General features: G+C 37.7%; 1 protein-coding gene across 1 annotated transcript in view; it reads left to right on the top strand.

Annotated features, from left to right (window-relative positions):
* CCDC67 (coiled-coil domain containing 67) overlaps window positions 1-15,604 on the top strand; it is a 75,738-nt gene that overhangs the window by 48,759 nt on the left and 11,375 nt on the right. Inside the window, exons 9-11 of the mRNA XM_006771940.2 lie at window positions 1,956-2,153; window positions 4,176-4,262; window positions 14,705-14,901. Coding sequence (XP_006772003.1) covers window positions 1,956-2,153; window positions 4,176-4,262; window positions 14,705-14,901 — 482 coding nt within the window. The remainder of the gene's footprint in view (window positions 1-1,955; window positions 2,154-4,175; window positions 4,263-14,704; window positions 14,902-15,604) is intronic.

Here is a 15,604-nt window from a genome sequence, read left to right as displayed (position 1 = left end):
GAGGCACAGGAATTGCTCTGCCCCTCTCCTGTCAATGCATGTCTATGGTCTTTAAGATAACTTGTTATGTAAAAGTATTTATTTATCTAAGATGCACCTACACTGAATTTATCTGAAAAATAAAGAAGTCGATATTAAGAAAAAAAAGTGTAAATGGAAGATTATAGGAGAGGGTTTCGCGTGCCAGCAAAAGTTACTGGTGTGCCATGTTTGGCACGCGTGCGAGGGGTTGCCCACCCCTGTTCTAGTGGTATTCCAGCTATGTTTTAAAAAGAGAGTGATAGGGGGATGCGCTTGTTCTTTTAAAGAGACATCCTGAAATGTTTACAGACTAAATGAAAGAACATCTACTTTAAAGGGAAGTGCCCTGGGGTAAATTCTTATGCACCTCTTGAGGACGGCCTCTGCGTGACTCTGCAGCCTGACTCCTGACAGCTCGCCTAGTCCCAGCCGCGACACGCTCCTTTCGGTTCTGAGTGTGCACTCGCCCCTGTGCCTGGGCTGTGTTCTCTGCCTGGGAGCCTTCTCCATCTGTCTTGCATCTGGATTCCGTTTATCTTTCAATATCAGTCTGATGTCCCTCCTCTGGGAATCTTGCCCTGACATCCCAGGCTGGGTTCAGTACCCCTCCGCTACGTTCTGCCTCTACCATACACTGCTGATATCTATTGTGACACTGTGTTGTAACTGTTAATTTTTCTGTTTCTCCCAAAGGACTGTGGTTTCTGAGATTAGTGACTGTGTACTTTATCTCTGAACACCAAGAATTAGAGCCAGTGAATGATATATAGGAAGGCAGTAAGAGGCTGGACTAGGTAGAAGAGGGGTGAGATTTAAGAGAGAGTGAAACACAAGAGACAGAATTTGCTGCCTGAATGGATTGGGGAGGGTGGGGGCGGGAGGAGTCCAAGGTGATCCTGAGCTGAGATTGAGAATATGAGGCCCCACAGGCTAAGGAAGGAGGTGATATGTTCTCATGGACACATTAAGTTTGAAATTTATCATAACATGATTCTGAAAAACACAGGATTTAATCACAAAAAGTACAGCACAATTTAGTTAAAAAAAAAAAAAGTACTGAATTTAAAGCCAGGAGTCCTAAGTTGTAGTCCTGGCTCTGTCAGTTAGTAGCTTTGTGACTTTGAGCAAATCACTTACCCTCTCTAAGCCCATTTTTTCTCCCTAAAAACTGCTTGCTCTGGATCGTGGGTTCAGTGCTCTTCCACCGCAGCACTCAGGAGTGGCTGCTCAATGGGCATACAATTCAGTTTTACAAGATGAATTAAGTCCCAGAATGCGCTGCACAACACAGTGCCTGTAGTTAGCAATAAGGTGTTGTGCAGGTAAAGATTTAAGAAGATAGATCTCATATTAAGTGTTCTTACCACACACACACACACACTAATTAAATAACTAAGGGACACAAGGAAATTTTTGCAGTTAATGCATATGATTATTACCTTGATTGTGGTGATAGTAGCCTGAGTGTGGGTCCAAACTCACAAAATTGTGCACATCCATCGTGCAGTTTTTTGTATACCAATGTGAGCTGGAGGAGAGTGTCTGATAATAATTTCTTCACCTGCCTATCAAACTGGTGTCAGCAGTAGGTGATGATTTATGCACAATAGAAAACAGAAGTCAGAAATGAATATTTGAAATTGGAAGGAAAAACGTAAACGAATCATTATTGTATCTGTTTTTAACTTAGCATTGATCAGAAAATGGGGGTGGAGGCGGCCTGTCTACGTTTTAAGGTATTGGAAGGAAAAACGTAAACGAATCATTATTGTAAATATCTGTTTTTAACTTAGCATTGATCAGAAAATGGGGGTGGAGGCGGCCTGTCTACGTTTTAAGGTAGGGTAAGAAGACAGAACGCGACCAGTAAAAGCTTTAAGCTGCTTTACAAATGACAGGACTCGTTAATGTTCCCTGGACTCTCTCTGCTGCAGATAAGGAGCCATCTCTGCCAGGAGGGAGAGCACCACAGCTGTGAGCAGGAAAGAATGCGGAACGAGATCTCTGACCTAACAGAGGAGCTTCATCAGAAGGAGATCACTATAGCAACTATCATGAGGAAAGCTGCCCTTCTGGAGAGACAGCTAAAGATGGAGCTGGAAATCAAGGAAAAAATGTTAGCAAACCAACAGGTATGGGAGCGGGGGACAGCCCTGTCCACGCCACTCTCTTGCTCAGGGCAGATAGCGGCCCTCATTACTGACTGATAGAAGCATTGCATCCCTCGGTGGTGTCTCTGAGACGAGCATCACAGAAATGCTCTGTCACATAAAACCTCTGGGAGATGCCAAGTGTCATCAAAAAAGAACCAGGGAGCCCTAACCGGTTTGGCTCAGTGTAGAGTGTCAGCCTGCAGACTCACGGGTCCCAGGTTCGATTCTAGCCAAGGGCATGTACCTTGGTTGCGGGCACATCCCCAGTAGGGAGTGTGCAGGGGGCAGCTGATCCATGTTTCTCTCTCATCGATGTTTCTAGCTCTCTATTCCTCTCCCTTCCTCTCTGTAACAAATCAATAAAATATATTTTTTAAAAATAAAAGTGAATGGGTTAACAATGAGATCAAGGAAGAAATCAAAAGATACCTAGATTCAAATGAAATAAGAACATGAAATGAAATAAGAAAATCTAGGGTGGGGGGAGGGAGAACCAGGGAAATAAGCATGAGATCAAGGAAGAAATCAAAAGATACCTAGAGGCAAATGAAATGAGAACATGACACCCAAAATCTAGGGGGGAAAAAAAAGAACCAGGGAAATAAGTGACAGCGCAAGATAATTTCATTAAATCTCATCCTAAAATTTTCTGTGGCCCATAGTTTGATCACCTCCCACAGTATGCTCTAGTCCAAGAGTTCTTTCTGAATTTTTTTCTATAGTTTCCTTCCATTAACATTTTTATCTTTCTAAAAAGCCTCTATTTCAGTATTTCCTGGATACTTCTCACCCCCATTTTACATAACTTATTTTAAGGTTTTAAAAAATGGATGTTGAAACATGAAAACTAGTTTATATTTACTAAACATCGACTCAATGTACAGCATGGTTCATGGGGGGGAGGGGGATAGCAATTATAACATTCTGCTGTTAAAACTCTGCAAGTAACTTCCAAATCCTCCTTCCCTCCTGCCATCCCTCTCTCCCTCCCTTCTATCGTATTTATTTTGAAATTCCCTTAACCCCTTATTCATCATCAAATTGATAATCTGCTATTCCAAGCATGGGATTTATCTGCCCTTTTTTCCCCCCCAAGTCTACAGGATTTGAGAGTCCCATTCAATAACTTTCAAGGCATTTAAGGGTCACTTCAGAAATAGCATGGCTATTTAAACCTGTGTATTATAAAAACAAGAAAAGATTCAGCCCCTGCCCAATTATAAGCCTTAAGCTGGTTAATTTGTACAATATGCAGGAAAAAAGCATGGATGCGATAGTAGCATTGCTTGTACCTGGGATATTTTACACATGTTATCTGATCTGGATCATTGAATTATGAATTTTTACTTTCACCATTATATTCTTTTTTTTTTAGGCTTTGTCAAGGGGAATATATTTTATAATTTACAGAAGTAAATGTTTTTAAAAGAATTGTTTTATATAGAAATGAACTCTAGATAAATAAAAGGGTAAATATTGTGTTCTAAGTATTGTCAAGTAGGAAGACATCTGAGGAAAAATTAAATTAGGAGACAAAATGAAGTAGCCACCTGAAAAAAAAAGGAAAGTTGGCAGAAATATCATAACAAACAAAATTAACCATGTAAGTCATATTTGCATATTGTAAAAATTAATCAGGTGGTGAAGACAGTTATTCAAACATGTTTTTAAAATTGTGATTTTCAGGTGGTAATTTGCATACAATAGAAAATAGCCGTGAGGAAAGGAATTTGAGACTTGGAAAGAAAAATGTAAATGAATCGTTATTGTAAGTTATCTATTTTTAGCTTAGCACTGATCAGAAAAGGAGTGTAAAGTGGGGCCAACCAAACACAGGAGAACCAAATGAGAGTTCCTGATTTATGATAATCTTGCTGAAGAAGTGTTCCCTTCACTCCACTTAGGAAATACTCATATTAACAATGTAAAATTAATAGTAGTTGAATCATGAGCTTTCATTATAAAGTTTACATTCACTTTTACCTACTAATCTCCTTTCAGGTCTCAGATATGAAATATAAAGCTGTCAGAACTGAAAACACACATCTAAAAGGAATGATGGGAGATTTAGACCCTGGACGGTACATGGTAATATGATGAAATCATTCAGTAAATTGAACAGAGATGACTTGGTTGGTCAGGGTTTACTCACATTACTCGCTGAGCACTTCCTGCAGGGTGGCAAATATCTTGCACACCTATTAAACTTACTTTTATCTTCAGGCCAAAATAGTTAAATGTCTGGTTTCTCCCTTATTCTTTTCTTGGATTGGGCTCAATTCTGATCATTTCCTCAAATTTCCTTGCTTTTTATCTTGCTATTGCCTCTGAAATCCTACATCCTATATGGCCTGACTCAAGCATCAACTTTCCCCTTGATGAAGCCGCCCCTGAAATTCCAGTCAGAATGAGTTTCCATCCAAAACTGGTTTGTGTTTTGGTCTGACTTGTTTTGCAGTTTCTCACTTCCCCACTGAACGGTGAATAGGGACCATGTCTTATTAACGTTTGTATCACCATCACCTCACAGCATCAGGGGTATAGTATGTGTTCAGGGAATGTTGGTTGCATAAAAAGGATGAGTAAGTGAATGATTGATAATTGACCTTGTGATTTTAACCAGTGGCTCCACAGGTTTACACAAGGCAACTTAAATCATCTCTGTGCTTTTCAATTCAACTGTTTAATATAACATTTGAGGATTGGTTTTTATATGTAAACTAGAGGCCCAGTGCATGAAATTCGTGCTGGGGGGGTAGACAGGGAGGATGTCCCTCAGCCCGGCCTGCACCCTCTCCAATCTGGGACCCCTCAAGGGATGTCCAACTGCTGGTTTAGACCAGCACACAGCTCATCCCACAGGGATCAGGACTAAACCAACAGTCAGACATCCCTCTCACAATCCGGGCCCTCTCCTGTTGGCCATCTTGTGGCAGTGGGCGCCACCATCTTTGAGGGCATGGAAATCAATTAGCATATTCCCTCCTTATTGGCTGTGGGCACCACTATCTTTGGGAGAGTGGCAGTCAATTAGCATATTCCCTCCTTATTGGCTATGGGTGCCACCATCTTTGCAGCCTGCTGCTCAGTTGTTTGGTCATCCCTCACTAACCACCCTGCCGGCCTGGTTACCCCATGCAAGCCTGTTCGCTCATCCATTCGGTTGCAATGGTCACTTAGGCTTTTATATATATACTAGAGGCCCAATGCATGAAATTCGTGCAAGAGTAAGCTTCCCCCGGCTGCTGGCACTGGCTTCCCTCTGGCACCTGGGACCCAGGCTTCCCTCGCAGTCCCGGCTTCCTCTGGAAGGTCATCCGGAAGGATGTCCAGTCTAATTAGCATATTAAGCTTTTATTCTTATAGATAGGATAACGCTTATTTATTGAACTAATGAAATATCATTGTTACTTATTTACCACTAATTTGCTCTAAAGGAAAATTCTGAAATAGAATATTTTTCTACTGTTCAGGGAAGGGGGAAGATAAGAGATGAGTATGGTAATTACTTAACCTGGCCTCAGTTTCCTCAATTGTGAAATGAAGAAGTTGGGTTAGGCATTTCCCACTGTCCCTTCTTAAGTCATGGTGCTGTATTTCTGTAGTAGTAGGTATTTGGTCTCATTATAAATAGTCCATATTCTAGCATCAAAGAGTAGATGCATTCTGGAAGCATTCACCCCCCTCTTTGGGCCCGGTTATGGGTCCTGTGATTAGAGTACTATAGATGGATAAAAGTAAAGTGTATGTGGTTTCCCTAGCTGTTATATAAAATCTTTGTGATACCCAGGACTTTTATTTCTGAACACTGGACACACAAGTTAAATTTTACTCTGCCCCCATGAGTGTTGCTTTTTTTCTTTCACAGAATGGTTTGTGTTCTTTTAAAAAGTGTCTTCACAGCCCCCACTGAGTCTGCTTCACTCTGACTTCTGTAGAGTTTATTTATTTGTGTTTGGGTTTTTTAAATGAAATAAATCGGAGAAGAGGTTAATTATTCCTACTTTTGTCCCCAGTCCTAGTTACAACTCCTGAGAGATCCAGTGTAATATTCTGTAACGTTTTCTTTGCTCATGCACACATATACAGGGGATGAGTAGAGTGTTCTTTTACAGAAATAAATGTATACTATACACTATTCTGCCTTTTGACTATATATCATAAACATCTCTACAAGTGAGTAGAAAAACATCTTGATTTTTTCTAATTTCTTAGGAAAAAACTACATACTTATTTGTAAAATATATAATTTTAATAAAGTGAATCATAACTTATATACTTATGATTTTAGTGCAGTCTTTTTTCTTGCTTCTCCTTTTCTCCTTTCATGTCTCTATGCCACCTCATACTCCATCTACCAGATAACACATGTTAACTATTCAGTAGGTGTTATTTTGTACTTTTTCATATATATGAATTCATATATGTGTGTAAATATATATACATACATATACATACATACAGATACCTATTTAGGGTTTTTAACATTTTTTAAAAATTGGATTACATTACACATACTTTTCTGTGTCTTGTTTTTTTGTTCGCTCAACAATAATATCCTTTGCAAATCCTTACTGGTTTAGATCTGTGTCATTCTGTATAACAGCTTAATAATATCCCATGATGGGAATGTATCAACATTTATTCAACTATTTTTCAGAATTAATTAATTCATAATTAATTTAAATCTGTTTCTGGGTTTTTGCACAAACAATACTGTAAAAAACATCCTTATGCATATATCTTGAAATAACTCCATAAAAATTGAATTGCTAAATCAAAGGATGTGTGTTTTAATATTAAAACATTTGTTGCCCAGCAGGCATGACTCAGTGGTTGAGTGTCAACCTATGAACCAAGAGGTCATGGTTCCATTTCTGGTCAAGGGCACATCCCTGGGTTGTGGGCTCAATCCTTAGTCGGGGGCGTGCAGGAGGCAGCCAATCAATGATTCTCTCTCATCACTAATGTTTCGATCTCTCTCTCCCTCTTCCTTCCTCTCTGAAATAAATAAAAATATATTTTTAAAAATAAAATTTGTTGTCAAATCATATTTTTACCTTTGTCTTTCATCCTTGCCAGCAAGTATATGTTATAGCTCTTTTAAATTTTTGTCAGTCTGATTGGTGTAAAGTGATTTCTCAATAAAACTTTAATTTGCATTTCCCTAAGTACAGTGTGCATATTTTTTTTATATTTGTTTGACAATGTACTGTAAATTAATTATAGTCTTTGCTCATTTTTCTGTTGGGCTGTCTTTTTCTTGTCAATTAATAGTAGCATTTTTATAAATGTATTTTTCGTAAGTTTTTTACAAATCCTTTTGCCATACAATAAGTTTTAAACTTTTATTTGTCACACATGTCTATCTTTTTGTTTCTAACTTCTGAATTTCCTTCCTTGAATAACAAGGTTCTTCCAATGACTACACAGTATCTACATTTTTCATCTAAGTCTTTAATCCGTTTGAATTGTAATTTTGCATGTGACAGAAAACAGAAACCCAATTTAAATTTTTATATCAATGTTAAGTTCAACTTATCTAGTTTCTCCTAGTAATTTCCGGTTGGATTCCGTTTGGAATTAAGTTTATATATTAATGTTGAAAGAACTGGTATTTTATGATAGTATATTTTCCCATCCAAGAATGTGACATGGCTTTCCATTTTTTCATTTCTTATTTTATGCTCTTCAATAAGATGTTATAGTTCTCTTTGTATAGGTTCTGTGCCTTTATTTTAAATTTATTTCTCAGTATTTTATAAATCTTGTCACTGTTGTAAGTGCAACATTTTTTTTTCCCACACATAAGAACTTATTGCTAATATAGAAAAAAATAAAAAGCCAAATTATCTGTCAGTTTTAGTAGGCATTTTCCTTGAGATTCTTGTTTTTTTAAGATATATACAATTTTATCAACAAAAGTTTTATCTCTTTTCTATTGTTCACAGCAATTATTTTTGTCATATTGCAAATTAATATTAAATAATAGTGATTACTGCCCAGACGACATGGCTCAGTGGTTGAGCATTGACCTATGAACCAGGAGGTCATGGTTTGATTCCCAGTCAGGGCACATGCCTGAGTTGCGGGCTCAATCCCCAGTGTGGGGTGTGCAGGAGGCAACCAATCAATGATTCTCACCATTGATATTTCTCTCTCTCTTCCTCTCCCTTCCTCTCTGAAATTAATAAAAGTATATTTTTTAAAAATAATAATAATAGTGATTACTGACAAATTAGTCTAATTCCTGATTTTAGATGAAATTGTTTTAGTGTTTTCTGTTTAAGATAATATTTATTCTTGATTTATGGTTCTTATTATATCTTTTTATCCTTAACTTAGAGTTAAGATTTGCTGCTAGTTTTTATTAAATGCCTCTTCAGTATATATGACATCACTAGAGGCCCAGTGCATGAAATCTGTGCATTGGGGAGGGGGTCCCCTCAGCCCAGCCTGCACCCTCTCCAATCCGGGACCCTCGGGGGATGTCCGACTGCCAGTTTAGGCCCGATCCTGGCCTGAACTGGCAGTCAGACATCCCTCTCACAATCTGGGACCACTGGCTCCTAACTGCTCACCTGCCTGCCTGCCTGATCACCCCTAACTGCCTCCCCTGCCAGCCTGATCCCCCCTAACCGCCTCTGCCTGCTGGCCTGATTGCCCCTAACTGCCCCCTCGGCTGGCCTGGTTGCCCCCAACTGTTCCCCCTGCAGGCCTAGTCACCCATGCAGCCTGCTGTTCAGTCATTTGATCGTCCTTCACTAACTCCTCTGCCGGCTGGTTGCCTCACGCAGCCTGCTGTTTAGCTGTTTGGCCATCCCTCACTAACCCCCACTGCCGGCTTTGTCGCCCCAGGCAGCCTGCTGGTCGTTACTGTTACTGTGACAATGTTCCGGACAATTTGCATATTCCTCTACTATTAGTATAGATGTGGTTTTTGTTCATTAATTTGTTGATATGTCACAGACTATGGTTGGCAGATATTTCCTAATATTGATCCACCTCTGCATTCCTGGAGTAAACATTGTTGGTCATTGGATTCAGTGGCTAGGGCTGCCATAACAAAGTACCATAAACTGGGTGCTTCAAACTTATTATACAATTCTGAAAGCTAGAAATCCAAAGGTGTCCACAGGGCCATGCTCCCTCTGAAACCTGGAGGGGAGGGTTTTGCTGGCCTGGCTATAGCTTCTAGTGATTTGCCAGCAATTGTTGGCAATCCTTGGCTTACAAATGAATCTCTCCAGTCAGCTGTCTTCATATGGCTGTCCTGTTTCCATGTCTTTGTATCCTTCCTCCTAGCATGTCCTTCTCTGTATCCAAATTTTCCTTTTTTATAGAATACCTGTCATATTATATTAGGGCTTACTCTAATGACATCATTTTCACTCTGTAACGATCCTATTTCCAAATAAGGTCACATTCTGAGGTACGAGGGGTTGACAAAATACAATCCTTAAAAGCTATACTTCAACCATTTTGATATATTACTGGATTCTATGTGGTAATATTTTATTTAGAAATTAAGATCTGTATGTATAAATCATATTTGTATATAGTTCTCTTTTTTCTACTTGTTTTAACATTATGTGGGCTTTATAATATAAATTGGGAGCTTTCCATCTTTATGAGTGGACTAAAATAGTTTAAGTAATATTAGAAATATCAGTTCTTTAAAAGGTAGAAAGAATTTAGCTGTGGAACCATCTGGACATTGAAGTTTCAATGCAGTAAATCTTCAATTACTTTTCCATTCTCTTTTAAGATACTTGGTGTATTCAATTTTCCCTTCTTCTTAGGTTTCTTATCTTGGGGTTTTTTTTTTGTTTGAAATTAGTATTTTTCTAGGAAATCTTTATCCATTCCAATTTTTTTCCTTATTATCAAAGGTAATAATATCCTACAATTCTTTTCATCTCTTCTACATTCTGTGTTTATGTTCCTTTCTTATTCCTCAGCTTGTACAATTTAGGTCTCCCTCTGTTTTCTTAAATCTGACACACAATGGGATTATTTCTTTTATTAGTATTTTAAACTAATAGCTTTTGGATTTATAAACTTATATTAAATTTTAACTCTTCCATGTATTTGTCTCCTACCAGTCTAGGCTCCATTTATTTCTCCTTTCTTTGACTTTCTTTAGCACTCTTAGCTGTAAAATATTTTGAATTATCTTGTTTAAAAAAAAATTTTGTATTTATATGTATTTTTGTCTCTTCAGCCATAGAATTCTTTAGAAATGAAGTGGATTATATTTAATACTTTTTCTTCATAGAGGGTTTGATATAGTTAGGGATCAATAATATTTGTGGATTTATGAATCTCACCTGTAGTCTAAGAAGCATGAATAAATTACCATGGAAACCATTGCTAATATAATTAAAGAGATTAGAAGAGCCTCATTTTATCTCACTTCCTACGTGATCTCAGTCCAAATAGTTGTTGCTATTCCTTGATTAAAAAGCATTTGAGTTCCTACTTGGTGAAACATAATTTAACTCACAATTATACTTTATATCATTCACTATTTTTTCATACATGTTAGTTTAAACTACTCAATTTTTTATTGTATTCTCCATGAATGGAAGGTCTCTTTTTTCATATTTAATTACCTCTGTAGCACTTAGCACATACGTATACAATATAAATTTGTTTAAAGATTGGTTAATTGGATATCATAAAGTGGAATACCATGGATGTATGGCCCTCAGTGTGATACTTATTAAAATAGTAGTTAGTTGTATATACTTTATGTATGACTATAATTCATAAAAGAATGTATTAGCTGCTCTCTATTCTTTGTATGTGAAGATTTAGAATCGACTTTGATAACTGAAATAGTCAGGCCACTCCCCAAAGAGAAAAATCTCAAGTGTCTATTAAATTTAAAAAAAAGAGTTTAGTAGAATTCTTTGCTCTTTAAGAGTTTACAATCTATTATGTCACTTACTTAGCACTCAGTTTAAAGATGTCATGAAGAAAAGTCCTATCTGTTATGTGTTAAATTCATTCCACTGTTATAGTATTAGTTAATATCTTCTGAAATAATTGAAATGAACAAGTAAATGCAGAATTAAATCATTAATGCTGAAATTTTACATCAGACAAGGAAAAAATATGTACATCATCATTTTTATGTCTTTTAAAATATGTGGTATTTTGGATAATATTAAAATAGTGTTTTTTTTCCTTTCTAGACAAGTGAAGTTACTGATATTAAGGTAAGTTATTTCTAAATAGCTGGACCTTTGGGAGCTTTCCTGCTCGACTGACTGTGAAGGTCCCTGATAATTTACGCTCAGGAAAAGGACTTTAGAAAGGCACTCACAGTGGCAGGAACAGCAGGCCTGCACCAGCACTGCCCAGTGCATGCTGGGGCCGGGCAGCCCCTCTCCTCTGGAGGCTGGGCTGATGGATGGACCACCCAGTCTGCAGGTTTTCCTCAGGCCTCAGTGAGATTCTTGGAATTTGTGCAAAAACTTAACTGCATGGAGAAAAGGGAGGTGTTTAGCTTTATTCTGCTCCAGGGCGGCTAACAAAGAATCAAGTCTATCATGGTAATGTCTGTGATTCCATATTTACTTGACCTGTACTTATAGTTATTAAAGTTTCTCTCTTTTCAAGAAAGTGTCATAAAAACCAGATTTAATCAGGACTCAAAATGTAGGGTAATTTTTAAGACTAATTTGCTTTTCACTACCCATAAAATTTTCTAAATAAAATAATAGCATAACAAATAAGAACCCTCAGAAGTACCTAAAACAGCCTGAAAAATCAGCATACTAACCATAAAATATGACTAAAGCCAGTTCTGTATAAATTCTTTGTTAGCCTAACTACTATTTTTGAACATACATGAATTTAAAATAAGTGCGCATACAAAATACTATTATTCAGACACCTCGTAAATTCAGCTGGCCTAATGAGAGTGTGTAGGCACTAGGGGTTTCACCATTTCAAGAATAACGAAATGGATTAAAACTGTAGAATCCTAAATTTTTGAAGAAGAAAAAAGAAATTGAGATAAGGGGCTTAAAAATAAGCCATCAGAAATACAGAGATAGAATTTAAGCAATGCCTATTTTCACATGATAACCATCTAGTGAAGGATATATTCCTGAAATTGCCAGAGAAGTATTTAAGAAACACATGAAATGAGAGAGGTCAAAAACCATTGTTGTCAAGGAAAATGGAATATGTTTTTATTTATTTTACTGTTTTGTTAATCCTCACCTGAGGATATTTTTCCATTGGCTTTTAGAAAGAGTGGAAGAGAGGGGTGAAAGGGAAGGGATGGAGGGAGAAGGAGAGGCAGGAGGGAAGGGGGGAAGGAGGGAGAAAGAGAGAGAGACAAACATCCATGTGAGAGAGACACATCGATTGGTTGCCCCCCGCACATGCCCCAACTGGGGCTGGGACAGAACCTGCAACCGAGGTATGTGCCCTTGACCAGGAATCGAACCCAAGACCCATGAACTGATGCTGTAACTTCTGACCCACACTGACCAGAGCAGAATATGCTTTTAAATATAAATCATGAAAATGCATTAGCTGTGTAGTTCTTCCAGGCCATGCTCACAACACTTGTTTAAATATGGTACATTTAGAAATTGTGGGCTTTTTAATAAATCAATATTATTATCCTTAATTAGCTTAACACTGGGCCAAAAGGAGTCACAGATAAAATCTAATTTAATAAGAAAACGCTTGAAGAAAATTATAATTGAGCAGCAGAGCATGAAGGATTATACATTTTGAATAGTAGCTATCTTTTTAGGAGCAACATTCTGAATCTTTTCCATGACCTCTTCCAACCAGATCTGCTCAGATGAATATTTCCCTTGTGAATTGCAACATTATATAGGACTCTGCCTCCTTTATATTTATCACAAATTTACTCTAATTTTAGCACACACAATCCTTTCTCTCTTAAAGCAGACCCACATGACTCTCTTATCTGCCTGGTGTAGCTCTGTGGAGGCATACTACAGGCAAGGGCTTAACAATCAGAGAAATATCTCTGATAACCTTCCTTCCCAAAGGGCATGGTAGCCAAAAGCCATGTAAGCATATCCCCTTTCTGTATTGTTTTGGGGAAGTTTGCCCTCAGGAGTGTTTCCTTTCATTTAAAAGTGAGACCTTTTTGCATATTTTTAAGATGCTCTAATCCAGCGGTTCTCAACCTGTGGGTCGCAACCCCTCTGGGGGTCGAATAAGACCATCGGAAAACACATCTATAATTACATATTGTTTTTGTGATTAATCACTATGCTCTAATTATGTTCAATTTGTAACAATGAAATTAAGGGTCACCACAACATGAGGAACTGTATTAAAGGGTCGCGGCATTAGGAAGGTTGAGAACCACTGCATCCATTAGGTAGTAAACAGAAAATGTGGTAGGAAGGCTTATCCTTTGAAACAAAAAACCAAAACAAGTAGGTAAACATTTCGAATACCTAATATGTACTGATTTTAATACCTAAGGTGTCATGCCACGAAATGCACTGAAAGCCTAAATTTAGAAACTTCTAAATGAAAGTTCTAAGCCATACTACTCATCTATAGTCTTATAGGCGTTTAACCATAGGAATTTGGAGCGTCAGAACAGATGTCTCATACACGGTACATTTTTTATGCTAAAATACTCCAACAGTAGAGAACTCTTGTTTAATTAGTAACTGCACAATTTACAGATATTCGAATCACAGGACCAGAAAGGACAATGTAGAGTCATTTAAAGCATGTTTATGTAAGAATATATAATGTTTTTTAAAACTTTGGGAGAAGAAAAGTTTAGTCCCTGGCTAGGAAACTTCTTACAGCATTTAATTCAAACAGCATCAGAAATCTCTTTTTTTTTTCTTGCTCTAAACCTCTCATATTGTGATTTAAATATGTTTCCTACTCTCTTCTGAAGACATATTAAAATTGGGTTGCCCATATCGGTTAGTAAAATTTGATCATGTAACTACATTGCTCAATACTGTATGGTACTGCACAATCTCAACTGTTAGATGGAGAGTGTAGAGTGGTCCAGAATCAGACCCCAGTCTGTATGGATTTAGTATGTAACCTGTTGGATCACCCAACAGTGGGAAACCAATGTAGGATTTTCTATGACATGTGTTACTGTAATCAGGAAAAAATTTCAAATTGAATCTATGTGTCAATTAATAATGGAACATTACTACTAATGTTCATTATTAATCAACACCCGATAAACACAAAACCCTTAAATCTAGCCAACTTGTTCTAGAGACAGAGAATACGGTGCATGAGTGAGCCTTTTTCTCTACTGGAACATGGGCCGTAGTGTATGTGTTGCTTTTATTGCAATGTGTTCAGCCGCAGCTGTCACTGTGTATCTGTGTCATGAGGAGGTGAGGGTGGGAAATGGCATTTAGGAGAGATACAGAATAGAGCCACATCACTTGACTCAAATGAAAGGGTCTTTCCAAACGCACAGAAAATATGCATCACTTACGAGGCACACTTTTTTCAGTGATGGTTTCTTTTCTTCTTAGAGCATGGAGTGCGTTAACAGGGAACATTCAAGGTACACGTCCATTAACAAACTGGAGTATGAAAATGAAAGGCTCCGGAGTGATCTTGCCAAACTTCATGCCAGTGGAAAACCAGTGTGGGCTAACCACAGCACCTACGAAGAACCGGTGCAGTATGCCTATCAAAACCAAATAAAAATAGAAAAAAATGAATATAGGTATGCTGGCTCCATTGTATAAGGGTATGCATGTATGAACATGGCATTGAAATTTATCTTTAAACAATTCAAATTATAACTTTACACACTTCCTCCTCATTTTAAATCTTATTTCATAGTGATAAAAACAATAGTGTCGGTACATTGTTTTATATGAAATTCTGTGTTGTCAAAAGCTTTCAAAATATAACAGTGAAATGGGTAGACTGCTACCGTAAATTAGTTACAAAGCTGAACCTGGCATGCCTACCCCCGCCCAAGACAGGACTGATTTTCAGTTATGGTGGCCAGTTCACATGGGCACATCTTGCTTTGGGTGGAAGAATCTAGTCTCTAATATAGAGCAAACCCTTTGCAAAGTGCTTCCCTAATCTGTGGACTCATTTTTCCATGGGTGTCATCATGACCCATGTCTATAGTCTTCTCACTGTGAGAGAAAAGCAGGCCCCTAGAGACACTATAAAGGGTCTCCCTAGGTATGTTAGAACACCCATTAGGTGCAGACATTGTTTCCTAAGCTTGTTCGTTGGAAAAAACTTCGAAAGCCTTAGATGAAGGTACCAGGTGTTGTTAAACAAAAAGACAGGTCCTCTGCCTGGCATTATTTTTTAAAGTTTTCTATTGTTTGGATTGCCCCCTTTTTTCCTTTGTCAAGCGGTACAGAATGTGCGGAAGGTCCTGACAAAAACAAGGCAGTAGGGGA

This window comes from Myotis davidii, unplaced genomic scaffold, assembly GCF_000327345.1.
Source record: "Myotis davidii unplaced genomic scaffold, ASM32734v1 scaffold345, whole genome shotgun sequence".
NCBI lineage: Eukaryota > Metazoa > Chordata > Mammalia > Chiroptera > Vespertilionidae > Myotis > Myotis davidii.
The sequence above is the reverse complement of the archived record's forward strand: the minus strand, read 5'-3'. Positions and strand labels throughout refer to the sequence as shown.